The sequence below is a fragment of the Acomys minous genome, assembly GCF_964271855.1.
Source record: "Acomys minous genome assembly, chromosome: 2".
NCBI lineage: Eukaryota > Metazoa > Chordata > Mammalia > Rodentia > Muridae > Acomys > Acomys minous.
The window spans coordinates 40,668,976-40,685,184 of record NC_140484.1 but is presented as its reverse complement, the minus strand read 5'-3'; the positions used below and the strand labels follow the sequence as shown (position 1 = coordinate 40,685,184).

General features: G+C 43.7%; 1 protein-coding gene across 7 annotated transcripts in view; it reads left to right on the top strand.

Annotated features, from left to right (window-relative positions):
* TRPM6 (transient receptor potential cation channel subfamily M member 6) overlaps positions 1–16,209 on the top strand; it is a 132,121-nt gene that overhangs the window by 63,135 nt on the left and 52,777 nt on the right. For 6 of the 7 annotated variants that reach the window (XM_084773777.1, XM_084773776.1, XM_084773779.1 and 3 more), the window contains 7 exons: positions 1,223–1,375; positions 4,989–5,135; positions 7,333–7,461; positions 8,807–9,058; positions 11,546–11,720; positions 11,829–11,943; positions 13,823–14,016. In XM_084773777.1, the coding sequence (XP_084629903.1) occupies positions 1,223–1,375; positions 4,989–5,135; positions 7,333–7,461; positions 8,807–9,058; positions 11,546–11,720; positions 11,829–11,943; positions 13,823–14,016 (1,165 nt within the window). The remainder of the gene's footprint in view (positions 1–1,222; positions 1,376–4,988; positions 5,136–7,332; positions 7,462–8,806; positions 9,059–11,545; positions 11,721–11,828; positions 11,944–13,822; positions 14,017–16,209) is intronic. The other variant, XM_084773778.1, reaches the window with a different exon arrangement.

Here is a 16,209-nt window from a genome sequence, read left to right as displayed (position 1 = left end):
AGCAGTCACCAAATTGGCCTTCACAAATGTAGTAAATACTTTAAACTATTTCTCTTGCAAGGATATAAACATTGAACATAAAAAATTCTTTCCATAAGGCTGTTAATGTGTAAAATATGGTAGCCTAGTGAAAATTGCTTGAGCCATCTTTCCATTAGGTCTTCCTGGAAGACAACAGGTTTGTACAATATGAGAGGTGGGTCTTTTATAGTATTAAGTTTATGATATACATTTTAATACATTTTATATGGTGATATCTATTTAATGACTTTAAATTATTAAAATAATGTAGTCATCACCAAAGAATGCCCATAACTGCCTACTCAGGTACAGTTTTCCTCAGAAGAAACAAATGCCATATATGTAATTTCAAACTTTTAAGTAGACCTGGAGGGATTGTACTGTGGTGATGAGCACTGGTAGCCCCTTCCAGAAGACTCAGGCTTGGCTTTCAGCACTGACATGGTTGCACACGGCAGTCTGTAACTTCAGCTCCAAGGAATATGACATCATCTTCTGGCCTCTGTGAACTTTGGATATATTGCATGCCATACAGTGTACAATCAAATACCTATACAACATTAAAAATAATAAAAAACTTTTAAAGTATGTATATTTAATTTTTAAATTTTATCCTTTCTAAAACATATTTAATGTGTTATCTGTCTTTAAAATACATTTATTTGTTTTTACTTATGCATATATGAGTGTTTGCAGGTATTTATGTTTGTATACTACATGCATGCCTGGTGCTAACAGAGGCCCGAATTAGGCATCAGATCTTCGGAGCCTGGAGTTGTATACACTGTTGTAAGCTGCCATGTAGATGCTGGGAACTGAACCCAGGTCCTGTACAAGAACAGGCAGTGCTTTGAATCACCGAGAAAGCGTCCCAGCCCTTACATTTGCCTATTCAATCCTAACAAGGCATTGCACTGTTAGGTTGTCTGTTAGCCATATCATCTGTCCTGGTATGGCTGGACGTTCAGATTGTTACTAGGTTTTTGCCTTTGCAAACACCTGTGTATGAGCACCTCTCCGTCCGCCTTTGTGCAGAGCTGAGCAACACATTTGTCGAGAGTTACAACATACATAGACTCAGGACAGGAGTTGATCTGGGAGTGGCTCTGACTATCTACACGCACTGGTTTTTATGTCTGTTGTAAAGATGGCACATGCGTCCTTTGTCCTCTGCTCATCCTATATCTTGTTTCCTTTGCAGATAATCATCAGTATCCTTTTACCACCCATGATTTTGACACTGGAATTTAAAAGCAAAGCAGAGATGTCCCATGTCCCACAATCCCAGGATTTCCAGTTCACATGGAATTACAGTGATCAGAGCCCGAGCAGCACCAAGGAGAGCGCTTGTGCGGTTAGTACACTACCATAGGAAAGAGAGCTTCCGTAATTGTGCGCACAGATACACAAGCATAGAGCTTATCTATAGCAGGCATCTGGTAAACAAAATGTCTGCCTTTTTAACATTAGCAGAGTATTTATTAACGCCCCCCCCCCACTGCCCAGACACATACAACACACATACCTCTCTGTGTGTGTATGTGCTGCTGTCTTGCTATGTTTCCCAGAATGGCTTTGAATTTCTGGCCAATGTTTCAGTCCAGTGAACTTACAGATTGCCCTGGGGTTACATATTAGTCTAGAAGCCTAGGGCTGATTCATCAACCAAGCCTTTAGTTTTCTCCATGTCATCTCCATCTTGTTATATACTGGTCAGGTAGAGTATGTAAGCAACGTATCTCATTTCTGCTTGAGAAAGGGAGTCATCGTGTCTGACAGCTGTTTCAGCATTGCTGTGCGAATGGCAGAACAGATTGCTTTACCACCTTAAGACTCCATCAACGCTGCCCCCCAGAACACCACCCGTCAGGTTCTCGTCTATAGAGACACACATTTAGAATTTGTGTTGATAGGCTAGAGAGGCAGCTCAGTGGGTGAGAAGGTGCTTGCCACCCAGCTTGGCAACCTCAGTTCAATCCCAGCCCTCATGTAGAGGAGGGAGAGAAATGACCCAAACAGGTTGACCTCTGACCTCCACACACATGCTGTAACACATGTATGAACCCCAAGCAAATGTAACAAATCATTTCTGTTGATCCTCCATGCTGTGCCCCACACATCTCATCCGTCACATCTGGAGGCTTTGGCAGTTTTGCTTGCTCTGGAGTATGCTTTCCTCTGGCTGAGAGCCACTTCCTGAGCAGTCGACTGTCACAGCCAAGCGTCAAGGACACTGAATGCTCTTGCTGCTCCCACTCCGACCATGACTCATCAAGCTGCCCTTTGCCCCACGGTGTGATAAACATCTTCTCTGATACTTACACCGAATGATGTGCCTTTAACATCTTATCTGATGTGCCTTAGCATGCATGATGTACTTATTTAATGCTTGTTTAAATATTATTCACCAAATACTAAATGCGGACTGACTGTGATTAGTGTCATGTGGATGACAGTTGCTGGTGACTGATTGAGCATCTGTACATTCTGATGCCCTGAATATCTGCGTCTCCTGGGTCACTAAGGGCTTTAGTTATTGCTCCTGTTTATCTATGTGTGTATGTGTGATCCCCCTCTTCCTCCCTCCCTTCTTCCTAGTTCCATCTTGAACCCTTGGACCTGGGAAATCGAGTACATTCTACTGGCTGTAGAGAGTATAAAGAATCTCTTAAAAGTCTGAGCTAGACACATGATTACATTTGTACCAGTCCCAGATCCAAACCCAGCGAAGAGAAGGAATGCCTTGATGACCCCACCCCTAGAGAGAGATTCCAAGGCCTGGTGCAGTGGTCCTCTATTTGAGCATCTGCCTGTTTGGTTGTGCATGCCAAGTTTAGGGTGCTGGTAGAAATTGAACAAGGAAGAAAGCTGTTCATCACCATATACTTAAAAGTATAGATGCAAATCTCACAGGACACAGGCCATAGCTTGCCAGTGGATGCAATTCCACTTTTGGCTCTTGCAGACTCTGTAGAATGATGGACTCATCAACACTCAAGGTACTGTGGAGAATGGGTGCCTTCCTCTCAGAGCCGTTCTCAAAGGAGACTCGGAGTTCCTTCACAGAATGGCAGTTATTGTGTGTTCCTAACATTAAAAATATAGTAAGTTCTTGAACCTCCTGACTGGTGTCCCTCTAGAGCACTTGTGCCCCCAGGTGGCTTAGATGTGGTCACATTCACTGATTAAGTCAATGAATATTTACATAAGTCAGATATGGCCTCTGCCACGATGGGCTTATTATCAGGAAACTATCCACAAAACCTTAGCATTCTTCAATTTCAAAAACTTAGTGAAGGTACATTCTATTATGAATAGCTTGGGGTCATAAATATGGATTTTTTTTATCCTTTGGAATCATTTTAAGCAAACTTTGTTGACTAGACTCCCATCCCACCCCGCCCCCCACAATTATTAATTTTCACCTAGGAGATTTGATAGGCTATCAAAGATTTTTAGCATACTAATTAGGTGCGTGTATTTGATTAGTTGAGGAACATTGTTTACAGTGTGAACTGTGGGAGAAAGCTGGAGGCAGCAATCGAAATAGATGAGGTTTAGTGTGCCTTTGTGGTAGTAAGTTTTCCTTCTTGTTCCCGTGGGGAGCCGAAGCTATATTATCAGATGTTCCACGTGCTTTGTAAGGTTCTATTAACGGAGGTGGACCTCCTCCGTGTATGTGTGTGTGTGTGTGTGTGTGTGTGTGTGTGTGTGTGTGTGTGTGTGTGTGTACTGCACTGTCTTGCTATGTTTCCTAGAATGGCCTTGAGTTTCTGGACTCAAGTGTTCCTCTCGCCATAGCTTCCTGAGTAGCTGGGACTGCGTGGACACACTCCCATGCTAAGTCAGAATTCTCTTCGGAAGTTTCCAAAATAATTTTGCTAAGAGACATTTAAATTGTGTAGCTACTAGTCTCTTGCAGCATGGCCTCTGTGGCTAAACTATCCCAGGACTAAGCTGCATGAAGGTAACAAAGTGGCAAACCCGGGGAGCAAGAGGAATGAATGACTCTTCTCAGTAGGGCCAGTGGGTGAGGACTAGGGACTGGTGACAGCTTCATGAGGTGTAGACAGGGCACAGAGGCAGGAAGTAATGAAGCAGAGAGTAAGCAAGGCACATGGGGCCATTTAGCGGACTTGTGGTTGTGGCGGGTACTGGACAGGCAGGGAGTGTTTTCAGGCATGGCTGGAAATGTAGAGGATTGTGAGACTCTCGTATGCCTTGTGCGAAAGCATCGTTCTCTTTTACTCACCAGAGAACCAGTGAATGTCTGTGACCAGCGTGGTAAGACAAGCTGCTTGTTGGACGATCACTGCCTTAATTGTGTAGCATAGTTTCATAAGAAGACAGGCTAGAATCCAGGAGAACATGGACCAGCAAGGCCATCAAGGGCAGTAAGGATAAGGGTGTCAGCCAGGATCAGTAGCAAAAGATACAGAAAGGAAAAGAGTGGATTTTAAATGAATAGTCAGTTGGGCAGGCAAGTATGACTGAGAATTAACCATTGACAGCAAGGCCTACTTGCCCAGGGGTGGCACTGACCATGCCCACGGTGGGCTGGGCTGGCCCACATAGATTGGTAGCCAGCCTAGTCTTATGGAGGCAGTTCTTTGCTTGATAATCCCATTTCTCCCATATGTCAAGCTCATAACTAAGGTTAGTTGTCTCAACAAGGGATAATTATGGCTGACTGCAGTGATGCAAGGCTTTAGTCACAGCACTGGAGACACAGAGGCAGGCAGATCTCTGGGGGTACCAAGACAGCTAGACATATATGGTGAGACCATGTATCAAAACGTGGTGGTGGTGGTGGTGGTGGTAGGAGGGTTCAGGATATAGTTATGGTCCTGTATTATTCTTGTTGGTGGCAGAGGAGCAGGGAATTGAACCCAGGATCTTATACAAACAACATGAGTTCTACCACTGCGTTCTATCCTCTCCTTAAAGCATTGTTGCTTACTTTTCAGAAAGACTATGATTTGGAAAGAGGCCCTGATGAGAAAATGGATGAACACGTGCACTTAGACTTAAGAACTGGGCCCCAGAGTCTCCCCTGGACGAGGAAAGTCTACGAATTCTACAGCGCTCCCTTTGTCAAGTTTTGGTTTTACACGGTTGGTGTCGTTACAGTAGTGTTAATGATTATCAGTAGCTCATGACAATGTTACTAATGGTATGTTATTTGCTAACCTGAGATAAAAATTTCTTAAAATTTTAGGAGTCCCATTAAAAATAACAAACATAAAAGTGGAGATGGCAGAGCAGGAGGGTGAGAGTGTTGGAAGAAGACAAGAAAAAAGTGTGCACAGGTTAGACCACGTGCACTTTAAGCTCTTAAATGGCATCCTGTTTTCTCACCAGCCTTGGCCTCTTGTTTTTTTTCCACTCTTGGTTTTAATTTGGCATAGACTTTCACTATACACCCTTGCCAGCCTGGAACTTACTAGGTAGGGGGAGATTAGGCTGGCCTGGAACTTGCAGTAGATGCTCCTGTCGCTGCCTCCCGAATGCTGGAATTAGAGGTGGGAGAGCATTCTCAGGTCACGTTTTTCTCTCAGAGTGTTTACACGCAGTGTAGCCAAGACTGAGCATTTGGAGTGTTTAAGTATAATGAATGTAACAGCCCTGAGTGTAGAATTGAATGATGGGTTTTTTTCTTACTTTCTCAGCCAAAAAATAAATAAGTAATCCATAAAAACCATCAGTTGAATCGATGTTTTGGAATAATGTGTTTTCTTGCCTTCAGTAGCCTATGCTCTGAATGTAAGAGGACGATTTAAAGTTGGGAACATGAGTTGTAGGACCAGACTCCGATATGCGGTGGAGAGTGGCCATTCAGAGAAAGCACACATGGAGCGAGCGTGTCTCACGTTTATTTAATAGCACTTATTTTTCTAACGCTTACCTATGCTTAGGTGACTCACGTCCAATGTGTCGTATTCTGCAAACATCTGAAGAGTGACAATTACAGGATGTCTATATAAATGTACGTAATGTATAATCTCAGAATATGGACTTGGCAGCCATACATGTTGCACATATTAAATAATGTGCAACTCCAAATGACAGTTATCTGCTTCTAAATATCAAATCTAGAACTGAGAAGATGGCTCAGTAGCTTATAAAACAGCAAGAAGACTCAGGTTCAAATCCCCAGCACCCATGTGAAAAGCTTGGGATGGTGCAGCATTTCTGTGATTCCAACACTTGGGAGGTAGAAACAGACAGATCCCTCCAGCTCACTGGCCAGCCAGTCCAGCTATATTAGTGAGTTCCAGGTTCAGTGAACATCCATGACTCAGTGTAAAGCAGAGTTGGCTCAACAAGATGGCTCCTAGGCGAGAACATATGCGGCCAAGAACCGACAAGGTGGAAGGAAAGGACCCACTCCCACTAGCTGTCCTGACTCCCACACTTGTGCTGCGGTCTGTATGGGCTTGTACCATGCGCTCAACACTGTCTGATACCTAGGAGACTATGTCAGATATTGTATACTATACCTAGATTACTAAGCTCTTCATGTGTCCATATTCATATTCACATGGGTGCATATGTGCAGTTGTGCATGCTTGTATGTGAAGACCATAGGTCGACATCAGGTGTCATCCTTGATTACTTTTCACCTTTTAAAAACATTTGATTATGCATTTATCCATTTATTTAGTGTGTGTTTGTGTATGTGTGTGCATGTGTGTGTGAGTGTGAGTGTGTGGGCATGTCTGTGTCTGTGTACAGGTACCCCCAAAATCCAGAAGACCATTTCAGATACCCTCAAGTTACAGGCAGTTGTGAGCTGGCCAACATGGGTTCCAGGGACTGAAGTCAGTTCCTCAAGCAAGAGCAGTATGTGCTCTTAGCTGCTGAGCCATCTCTCCATCTCCTTATCCAGAGTAACAATTTAATAATTAGAAAATAACACTCCTGAGGTAATGAATGTGAGCTTACCATGAAGATAGGCATCCAGTGACGCTGTTCATCTTGGCATACATGTGTTTCAAGCTGAAACTGGAGGGAAGGCATGAGGTCCTTTCCTGGCTTGCTGCTAGCTTGCCAGTGTGCGTGCCTCAACAGTTAGTGCCAATGGGCTGACATCTCCTTCCTGGGCCAGCAATCAGTGACTTTCATTCCTAGACCATAGATACCTATGCCTTCTTTGACATTGAGCAATCACTCATCAGAAGTAATTTCCAGTTGTATTTTCATGTTGCCATGTGGAAGTTCCTGTCTGTGCTTCTGGGCTGTCTGCCTTTGCTTAGCATCATCCCTCATGGTCACTTGAGCTCACATGCAGGGAATGTGTGTCCCTCACAGATGGCTTATTTGGCATTCCTCATGCTGTTCACTTACACAGTGTTGGTGGAGATGCAGCCCCAACCCAGCGTGGAAGAGTGGCTTGTCATCCTTTACATCTTCACCAATGCCCTTGAGAAGGTCAGGGAGGTGAGTGCTCCTTCTAACTGTGTCTTCTGGACACCCCGGAAGAGGTGTTCTTGGCTCTGGGGATGAAAATGGACTCACGTCAAGTGTGTGAAGGAGAGACAATACACAGGAATGTTGCTCAGGGAAAATTTTCTGATGCCATTCCTTATGCCAAATACCTTGTGTTGAACTTTGGTACTCAGGGAGCAAGAGGCAATGCCCTCTACTTGTTTTTGAACTCTGCAGCTGTTGCCTTCCACAATGTGGCTTCCTTTGTGGTGTGGAGTTTTAATCATTAGCTTACCCACATACTGTCAGTTTACCCCAAGGAGTGTCACATGAATGGCCAAAGTTGCATAATACATAAGGAACACACTCTCAGTGTGTGGAAGTTCCTGTAACTACCCCTGAAGACTGAAGCTGAATATCTTTTTGGCAGAAACAGTGAAAGAAATAACCATTTTCATTCTACTTTGCATTTGCATCATTCTTAATGCATTGTAAATATAATCCAAATAGTTATGACTTTGACTGTCTTAGCTATATGTGTGTGTCTGTCTTGTTCCAGTGGTAATTTGGCCAAGATTCCATGCTAAATACGTGTTTTCTCAGAGATTATACTGTGTCATCTGCTAATGAGTTTTATAGAAGAGAAGCACTATCTGAATTCTACCAACTTTTTTTATGTTTTGGGCGAAACAATCATACTGTTTACATCGCTGTGTGTCTTATCGTATTGCAAGGGATGTTGCTTATACCAGCGAGTTCCAACATCATGTTCTCAGTGGTTTGCTAGGAGCTCACTCAGGAGCAGCTGGAGGACCAGATCATCAGCGGACTGCTTGGTTTCTAGCTGGTATTCTTTGCTCTCAGCTCAGGAAGCAGAAGTGTGATTTGGCAGAGGCTCTGCAGTACTGAGTTCTGAAATGTCCTGGTGTTGCTCCAGGACATTTGCTTCGGATCCATGAAAGCTGGAACAAAATTCTTCCTTTTTGTCATTTCTAGGTTCTCAAGTGGTGGTTAGGGTTATTGGTAATGATTCTAGATATTAAAGTTAATTCTTCATTAATCTTAGATAATAGTCATTAAATATATACTTATAGAGTTGTTTAAATAACTCATTAGCAAGGGTTATCTGAGCCTCAGGTCCTCTTAGTATGCAAAATTTGGTAAGACTTGGCTTACTGTCTAAATGACAGATTAATTCACTTAAAAGGATGCTATTGATGGCGTCCCTCTCCAGCTGTGGTTTTGGGCACTGAAACTAGGGCTCAAAGGCCCTGTGTGTTTCAAGTGACTGTTCTACAACTCTAGTCCATCCACACGCTGTACCTTTCTTTAAACCTTTCTCTCCTTCTGCCTTTAGATCTGCATTTCAGAACCAAGCAAGTTTTCTCAAAAGGTGAAGATGTGGCTGAGTGAATACTGGAACCTAATGGAGACTGTGGCTATTGGCCTATTTTCCGTTGGCTTTGGCCTACGGTGGGGACACCCACCTTTGCACACCATAGGAAGACTCATTTACTGCATAGACATCATATTCTGGTTCTCTCGGCTCATGGACTTCTTTGCTGTGAATCAACATGCAGGGCCGTACGTGACCATGATTGCAAAAATGGTGTGTATAGTCTCACTTTATACATAAATGTCCCCTTCAGTGACTCCACCTTCATGTTTCAAGTCTCATACTTTAACTTTCTCTCTTGTGTTATAAGGATGTCTAGCATGCTTGTTTCTGGGTGCCCTTACCTGTGCTTGCCTGTGTAGAGGACAGAAGTCAATGTTGGGTGGCTTCCACTACTGCTTTTGCCTTAGTGATTTTCTATTGCTGTGAACAAACACTGTGGCCAAAGCAATTTATAAAGAAAAGAATTTACTTGGGGCCTCGTGGTTCCAGGGAGTTGGAGGCCGTGACCATCTTGGTAGGGAGCATGGCAACAGGTGGGCAGGCATGGTGCTGGAACAGTCGATGGGAGCTTACATCTGACCCATAAGCATCAGGCAGACAGAGAGCTAACTGGGAAGGGTGTGGGCCTTTGAAAGGTCAAAGCCCACCCACAGCAACACACCCTGTCCAACAAAGCCACACTGCCTAATCCTTCCAAAACAGTTCCACCAACTGAGACCAATATTCAAATATATGAGCCCTTATGGGGGCTATTTTCATTCAAGCCCCCATAGCTCTCTGCCTTCTGTTTTGAAACAGAGGCTTCTTATTGAACTTGAAGCTCACTTTTATCTAGACTGGCTGGCCAGTGAGATCCCAGGGCCACCTGTCCCGTACCATGTCTGCCTTGTACATTCATCCTGGGAATCAAATTCAGCTCCAGTAGGCATGTTAATACTGAGCCATCTCCTCTAGTTAAAGTTTGAAATTGTTTCTAGAAGCATATTCATTTCTGCCTAATCATAAATGTGTATATAAAATGGTCAGGGTAGTTAATAGGAACACTTAGTTTAGTCTTTTGTGAGCGCTGGCCATGTGGGATTGAGTCACATTGTGTTTTGATTTGTGTAAGGCCACCACCAAGAATGTACTCTCTGAAAGCACTAATTCGTTATTTTATCACTCACTCTTACTCTTAAGCAGACCTCACGATTCACCACATACTATACTAGATATTTTGCATATATTAACTCATATACTGTTTGCAGCAACTTTATGAAATAAGTAGTGTCTACTTTTTACATACCGGGAAGTGGAAATTATAAAGTAAATCACTCATGAGCATGTGTGGGGAATCTAGGCTTCCACAGTGGGTGGATTGGCTCTGGTCTGTCCTCTGAGCTTGCTGAACGTTGTGCCAGCTCTTGCCATCTAGAATTTTGAAAGTACCCAAAGATCTACCCTCTTGAAACACAACATCAAGATTATCTTGGCGTATATTTCTAGCAAACAAGGAAAGTTCTGGAGGGACAGGGGTAGTCCAGAAATAAATAAAGACAGAGGGAGAAAGACCTGAAGAGCCTCAAGATGGACCTTACTGCTTCTGCTTCTGTCGCTTTCTCTCTTCTTTCTCATGGCAGGACTGGGATTTGAACCTAGGGCCTCATGCATAGGAGACAAGCACTTTATGGCTGAGCCCCAGCCCATCCCTTAGCTTTTCTATTTTCTTACCCCTTTTCTTTTAGACAAAAAGTGCATCCTCTGATTTTGTTAATGTCCCATTTGTTAGAAGATCTATGTGGATAATTTGTACATCGCAGTGATTGGCACAGGTCACTTCCCCCTGAAGCCAGGTTTGATAGGTTCTTTGAGTGCTGACTCCAAGATGAAGAACTTCTCCCGTGTGTGGCTTAGCCATGCCACTTAGTCATTTGCAGGGGCTTCTATGGCAGTAACAAGAGTGATAGTTAAAGTCCAGCTCAGGCAAAGTCACTGTTACCACTCTTTAGCCCATTGGATACTTGGATCTTGTAGTCACCACTTCATAAGATAAAAAATGTGGAGAGAGGGGAGATGATGTTGGTGACTTCTGAGTCTGCGTAGTGAACAAGTAGGTTGAGCTGATGTATTTTAGAATATGGAAGGAAACTAGTGTAATCAATCCCGAAGACACTACGTGGCTCTGGGAGGTAACTCTGGGAACAAGGAATCATTGGAATAATTTGTTCTAACCAAATATTTGCTTTAACTGGTCAAAAGTTGGGTGCTAGCCAGTCAAAAGCAGCTAACATTTGATCGCTGCTTACAGAGAGAGTCTCTGTTTCTACTTTCTGCACATCACGTGGCTCCATCAATGCCACTGACCTAAAGCACATACTCTGAAGAACAGCAGTTCTCAATGCACAGGGGTCGCTTATCAGCTATTTACATAATGATTCATAACAGTAGCAAGATTACAGTTATGAAGTAGCAACGAAATAATTTTATAGTTGGGGGTTACCGTAACATGAGGAACTGTATAAAGGGGTCACAGCTTCAGGAACACTGAGAGCCACTGGTGTGGAGAAAAGAAAATAACGTAGCCAGAGAGAACTCAGCTGTTTTGGATGGAGGCATTTTAATCACTGACTAGAGTCTCTAGCTGTTCACACGTGTGGTGGGGATGACTACTAGGGCTGAGTTTGTGGTAAATTCTGGTTGTGCTGTGCTGTTTTGCAGGCAGCAAACATGTTCTACATTGTGATCATCATGGCTATTGTCCTGCTGAGTTTCGGCGTGGCGCGCAAAGCCATCCTCTCACCAAAGGAGCCCCCTTCATGGCGCCTGGCGCGGGACATTGTGTTCGAGCCGTATTGGATGATGTACGGAGAGGTCTACGCTTCCGAGATAGATGGTACACATGGAGCTTTGCCCTCATGCAGAAACAACCCCTGTAGATGCCCAGAGTAAAAACGAATCTGAGACGTGTTCACAAGAATCCTTTCACTGTGTCTCTTTGTAGTTTGTGCAAGTGAAACGCCTTGCCCTCCGGGTTCCTTCCTGACTCCGTTCCTGCAGGCTGTCTACCTCTTTGTGCAGTACATCATCATGGTGAACCTGTTGATTGCCTGCTTCAAGTAGGTAACCTTAATTACATATATGATTGTTTCATTTGCCAAAATATAGCTATATTGAGTATATGACCTTTTGTTCTTATGGGTGTCCGGTGTTTTATTACTGTGGCTTTAAAGCAAGGACACAAAACTATTGGTAGGAAACTTATTGAAACAGTGAAGTCATAATTGAAGTACATGCATGAGAGGAGATCCAAGCTGATACTGTGTAATTAAGAGTTCTGCAGAGCTGACGGCCCACTAAGGGCTTGACCTGTGCTTTTCCCATGTGGCCCCTGTCGGTCTCACTTTCTTCTCTCTCACAGTTGGTTTTTCTTCCCACTTCCTCTTTCTGACTCAACTCCTCCATTTTACATGACCCTACATCTTGGGACTTTTCCTTTATCTGCACCTTTTCATGTTCTTCTTCTTTTATATATCTTGGAAATCTTATTTCTATGGGCTGCTTCACTGACTTCCTGGCTTATTGTCCCGACTCTCCCAGTGGCAAACTCTTGAAGCCCCCTCTTTCCCAACATAGACTTGTTCCATTTCCCCTGATTACGTATCGAGGGGGCCTTGAAGACAGAGTTCTTTTCATTTAAGTCCCTGAAATACTCTGTGAATGTCACCACCTGCTGGTGGGCAGGCAAAGTCACCTGTGAATTGATGACATGCACTTGAGACCAAACTTGAGAGCTTGTGGAACTGCAGACTAATGATCTCCTCACAGTTTCCCATTTGATAGTGTTGGGATGGAGTCCATGGGCAGGCATGACCTCATGTGTCCAGGCGATGCTCGGATAGAGCCCACAAATGTCCATGTCCTCATGCACTCAGGTGATGCTGACACTATTAGCTCAATGACCACACTCTGAGAACCAGAATTCTAACTTGGCCCTGTGTCAATCCTCTGCTTTGAGGGCCCTGGGACACACTTCTATCAAGGGACACACCATCCTTCTTTCACGGATAGTTGTGGCTCCTTCCTATCACTGGTCCAGTTTTGGTTGTCAATATTTTTACCGGCTAAATTTGACTCAAATTCTACTCCGCCATTTTTTTTTTTTTTTTGCCTCGGAAGAAACTTAATTAAAAACATCTAAGCAGAATGTTGCAATGGGTATTCCTGCTCCCTCTTGTGTGTTAAATACATAAACAGTTCAGGGCAATATCTTGAATATCTTGTTTTGAAGAACTCTACCACCTTCTTAAATTTCCATTGGGAGTTCTTCAGTGTCAATGTTTATTGGCTTCCTTTAAAACTGATGTAACTTAAGAGAAAACCCAGAGTGAGCACCAATAGGGGCTACTTCCACTAGAATGTTAACGTGAATAATTCATCAGGTTCCCTTTGGAAGCTCTGTGTATTGGCTTATTTAAGGAGGAATCGATTCTCTCGTATGTCTTCTTCATTCATATGATTCTGTTGAGATGCTTTGGCTAGAGTGACTCCAGTGGTTCTTGCTTCTGGCCTGTGAGGGATAGCTTTATACGTTCCCTAGCACAGAGGAATATCACACTTGTTTACATGGGAGAATGAGTTACGTTCTGCAAAAGAGCTTCCTTCATGCACAGCAAAGGTGCCCCATTGACAGCACTGAGTGTGCAACACGGCAGTTTCTGTTCCTCGCCTAAAATGCTGCCATTTTCTAATCTCTGATATCAGCGTCTGCATTTTGTTCATTGTTCCAATGAACATATATATATATATATTTTTTTTTTTTTTGGTAAAAACTGTTTACTGTATTTTATTTGATGAAAGAAAAATCATAGGAGTATAATAGTTATTGGTTAACTGCTGCTGCTGATCTGTTAACCAATGAGAAAGGTTGGGAGAAAGAGTCTGTCACATTTCAAGGTCCCAGATTAAAATGCCGTCCCTCTCCTTTTTAACCTACAGCAACATTTACTTAGATATAAAATCCATCTCGAATAAGCTCTGGAAATACAACCGCTATCGCTACATCATGACATACCACCAGAAGCCCTGGCTGCCCCCGCCCTTCATCCTGCTGAATCACATGTGCCTGTTCCTCCGAGGGCTGTGCTGCCGCCCAGCACCACACGACCACGAGGAAGGTGATGGAGGGCTAAGTAAGTTTCTCTGGTGGAACAGAAGGAAGAAAATCAAGGGGGCAGAGACGCTGGGATTGAAGGTGGGAAGGGGATAAAAGGTGGAGATGTGGAGGCTACTAATTACAGTGTGGGCACCACGTGAGGGTGCTGAGACGATGCTGGTGCAGACCTTCACCTTTGCCTGGGGGGGCTCGTGATTATTTTTGCCTTTGTTAAGTGGTTCTTGGAAACAAAGAAGCAGAAGAGACAGTGTCTTTGGTTAAATGTGTGAAGGCTTAGACCGTCTAGAAAAACTGGGTTTTCTCTGCTGACCTGGGAACTCCTCTGAATATCTCTTTAGAGAGTAGAACTTATTGCTCTGTTGTCTAGAACAGTGATTCAAAAGGTCTGAGATGCAGGGAAACAGCGAAGCAAGCTTTGGCTAGCAGATCAGCCAGAATCACAGCTCTGCTTTCCTCACCTCCTAACAAGGCATGAGTATTGTTTTTAAATTACCAGTATTATTAGTAGGCCGGGCTAGCAATCAATCAAGACACAGACACTTGTTATATTTAAAATAGCCTTAGTTAACCTGGGGTAGGGCAGGTATCAATCCTCTAAACTACCTCCCATAGTGGGGCAGGCATGGAGTCCCTGTCTTAATCCCATGCCATCTGCTTCTAATAATTTCTATCAAGCTATCTCCTGTGCATAAACCCAAATACTTGCAAATGTTCTTCATCTGGGCCGGATTCTCCATCCACGCCGGCCATGTGCTTCTCCTCCATCTAACCCATGGCAGCCTTCCTCTCTTCCCTTCAGGTCTCTTTTTTTTCTCCTCGTGGCAGCCTTTCATCTTCTCAGAATTCCTCTTTCTCCTAGCCCCACCTATCTCCTGCCCTGACCAGGTGGGATGGCTTTTTATTAAGCAAAAGTTGGGTCACAGAGACAGCAAGTTGTAATTAGCGTCAAAAGACATCAGACCATCCCCCAATACATGAGTGCCCAGAAAGGATGTACCAATATGAAGGGCAGAAATATGGCAAACTGTATTCTCATTTTGTTTTATTTAAAGCAGGATGCTCATATTTTTGTTCAAGTGTGACCCTGGGTATGTAGGACTATAGCAGAGGCACGTTTGCTGATAACACTTCAAAGAGATATTATTTAGTATTTCTCTGAGGAGGAACCCATTACAATTCTTTGCTTTTGGGGTAATTAAATAATCATGTTCATATATGAGCAGGACAACATTGTTCTTATAGTTCCCAGTGTTCCACACTTGCACTTGTCTGGAGCTGGAGCTAGGGTGTTTGGGGCAGTGGTCCCTGGGATGACAGCAGATGCAGTCTTAGAATGAAGACGGCAACGAAGCCTCGTGATATGGCACAGTGAACGGTTTCACGCACACCCGAGTCATGAGTGTGATTTTGAGTTGGATGTTGGTTGTTGTACACTCAACAACCCTTTTACTCTTGTTGGACATTTGTCCCCACCCTCACTCAGTTATGTGAACCCATGTGGGCTGTGACCCGTTGAGGAATGTGGCGCCTAGGTCACAAGCCTGCAAGCTTTGACACTCACACTCTCCCTCTCTCGCTCTCATCTTGACTGCATGGTGTGACCATCACAGCTGTCACAGGAGGACTCCACCTACTGTTTTCACAGCTGTCTATGGTTTCTATCAAGCAATTCCATGGTTGGCATCAGGCCTTTTTTCTGGCTCATTTCTATATCTACAGGAATATTTATCCTAAATATTTAATTCAAAAATGCCTCCGAGGACTTTGTCTCTAAGCCTGGCAATCTGAGTCCTGTCCTGGGATCCAGATGGCAGAAGGAGAATATCTTCTGACCTCCACACATGTACCATGGCATGCATGTGTGTATGTATACATACGTGCATGTAGTGAGAATCCTTTAATTTTTCTGAACCAGGAAAGGATTGCTTTGTCCAGAAGTAGCCCAGAATTAGGAGCTGAGTCAAAAGCCACTTACTTTTCATAGAGCCTGACTGTCCAAGTATTTCCTGGTAGATATCGGGATCTGAGGGAAATGGAAAAAGAAAAGGCTTGAGCTGAGCTGTTAGATACTACGGATTCCAGAAGTTTCAGAAAAGGCCTATTGTCCTATGCACATGGTCTTAAGGGTTCCATTATCCCCTGCCACGTGTTATCATGGGGTTGGAAGGATAATAACAGTTGCCTATTGTTCACGGCCCTCTGAGTAGGT